This window comes from Dendrobium catenatum, unplaced genomic scaffold, assembly GCF_001605985.2.
Source record: "Dendrobium catenatum unplaced genomic scaffold, ASM160598v2 original_scaffold_272242, whole genome shotgun sequence".
Taxonomy (NCBI): Eukaryota; Viridiplantae; Streptophyta; class Magnoliopsida; order Asparagales; family Orchidaceae; genus Dendrobium; species Dendrobium catenatum.
In genome coordinates this window covers 1-1,397 of record NW_021590638.1, presented here as the reverse complement: position 1 = coordinate 1,397, position 1,397 = coordinate 1, and the positions used below count along the sequence as shown (strand labels likewise).

The 1,397-nt window shown below is 41.9% G+C and overlaps 1 protein-coding gene across 1 annotated transcript; it reads right to left on the bottom strand.

Annotated features, from left to right (window-relative positions):
* Positions 1-23: 23 nt before the first annotated feature.
* LOC110114725 lies at positions 24-689 on the bottom strand. The gene has a single exon (XM_020847705.1). The coding sequence runs from the start codon at positions 687-689 to the stop codon at positions 24-26; it is 666 nt and encodes a 221-aa protein (XP_020703364.1).
* Positions 690-1,397: the final 708 nt, after the last annotated feature.

Here is a 1,397-nt window from a genome sequence, read left to right as displayed (position 1 = left end):
CCAATCGTATAGAACTTTCAATATTAATCATCTCCTTCAATTTCAATGGGAATTTCATCCGGCAAAACCGAGTCCTTAGAAATAAGAACACAAACCCGAGCAAACGTTAATCTAGTACGATTTGCGGTTAGTGAATCAACAGAAATCGGTATACCAACGTAACTGGAAATTTTAGAGATACCAGTGGGGGTCCAGAGGGCTAGTGGAAAATCAACAATTTTTATCCAGATCGGGATCGGAGCATCCTCGTCACGCTTGGGCTTGAATTTAGGTGACCATCGCTGCAGGATGAACGGTTTTCCAAGCAAGAACCACGGTCCACCAGACAGAACCATCTCCAAATCTTCCTCAGTCGAGAATTTGAGTAAGAAGAAACCGTCTGCTAGAGATAAGAGCGACATAGAACCTTTGAGCTGCCAAAGTTTCAGCATCGCTTTGAGCAGCCGCTCATAGTACGGGCGAGGCCCTAGTGAGTAACCAATGAGCGCCGAAGTCCAGATGGACTTCCCTTCCGAGAGATCATCTGCTTTGAAGGAGAGATTTTTGGCTGGGGAGAAGAAGGACACTGGGAAAAGAGTCGGCTTGGAAGAAGAGGCTGAGACGTTTGCAGCATAGGATAGCCCCGCAGAAGGAGGGCCAAGCTCAGAGGAGGTACGAAGTGGAGGAAAATGGAGTGGATTGGCGGCCATCGGGAGGGAGAAGCCCTCCCAGACGAGGAGGCAAAGGTGGAACTCAGGCGGCGCAAACCCTAAAATCGCTCTTGATCAGTCAAGTTAATGTCAATGTATTTAATGGCCAGCTTAAATAATTAATCATAGCAAATTTTTTTATCTGTAATCTAATAAGAAAATGAGGAGATCAGCCCAGAATCACGGAAAAAAATATGTATTGCATGACAACATAACTTCTATATAAATTTTACTTTTTTTTTTTCAGTGATCACTGAGACACATACTGACGAACAGTTCATGTTTACCCTTAAAATTTTTGGCCCAGTCACTGTCGCATCTTTCTAAACAAGCTATGCATGAAAAGCAAGTGCTCTTATTCTATATAATCTTTGAGTGACTTATCAATAGCCATTGTAGCTGTTGAATAAGAAAATATACATGTCGTTGTGAAGAAACGGCAAAGATAAACATGCAAAATTATTATTAATATATATTTTTTTCTGCCAGAAGAATACCCTGAAACCAAGTGGCAGTATGGAATGACATTCATGCCCATGTATTTAAGGGGTTGAGCACTTCGGTCTTTCATTTCGGTAAAATTTCTAAGAAAATTAAGCAGTGATTTTTGGGGGTGTCAAAATGAATTTTGGGTCGGGTTCAGATCCAACCCCAAACTGACACTCCCTCAATTGATTCAACTTGAACTCAAACCTCCCCAAATTAAGG

Coding starts and splice junctions, on each gene's coding strand:
- LOC110114725 (XM_020847705.1), bottom strand. CDS start 689: ATGGCCGCCAATCCACTCCATTTTCCTCCACTTCGTACCTCCTCTGAG.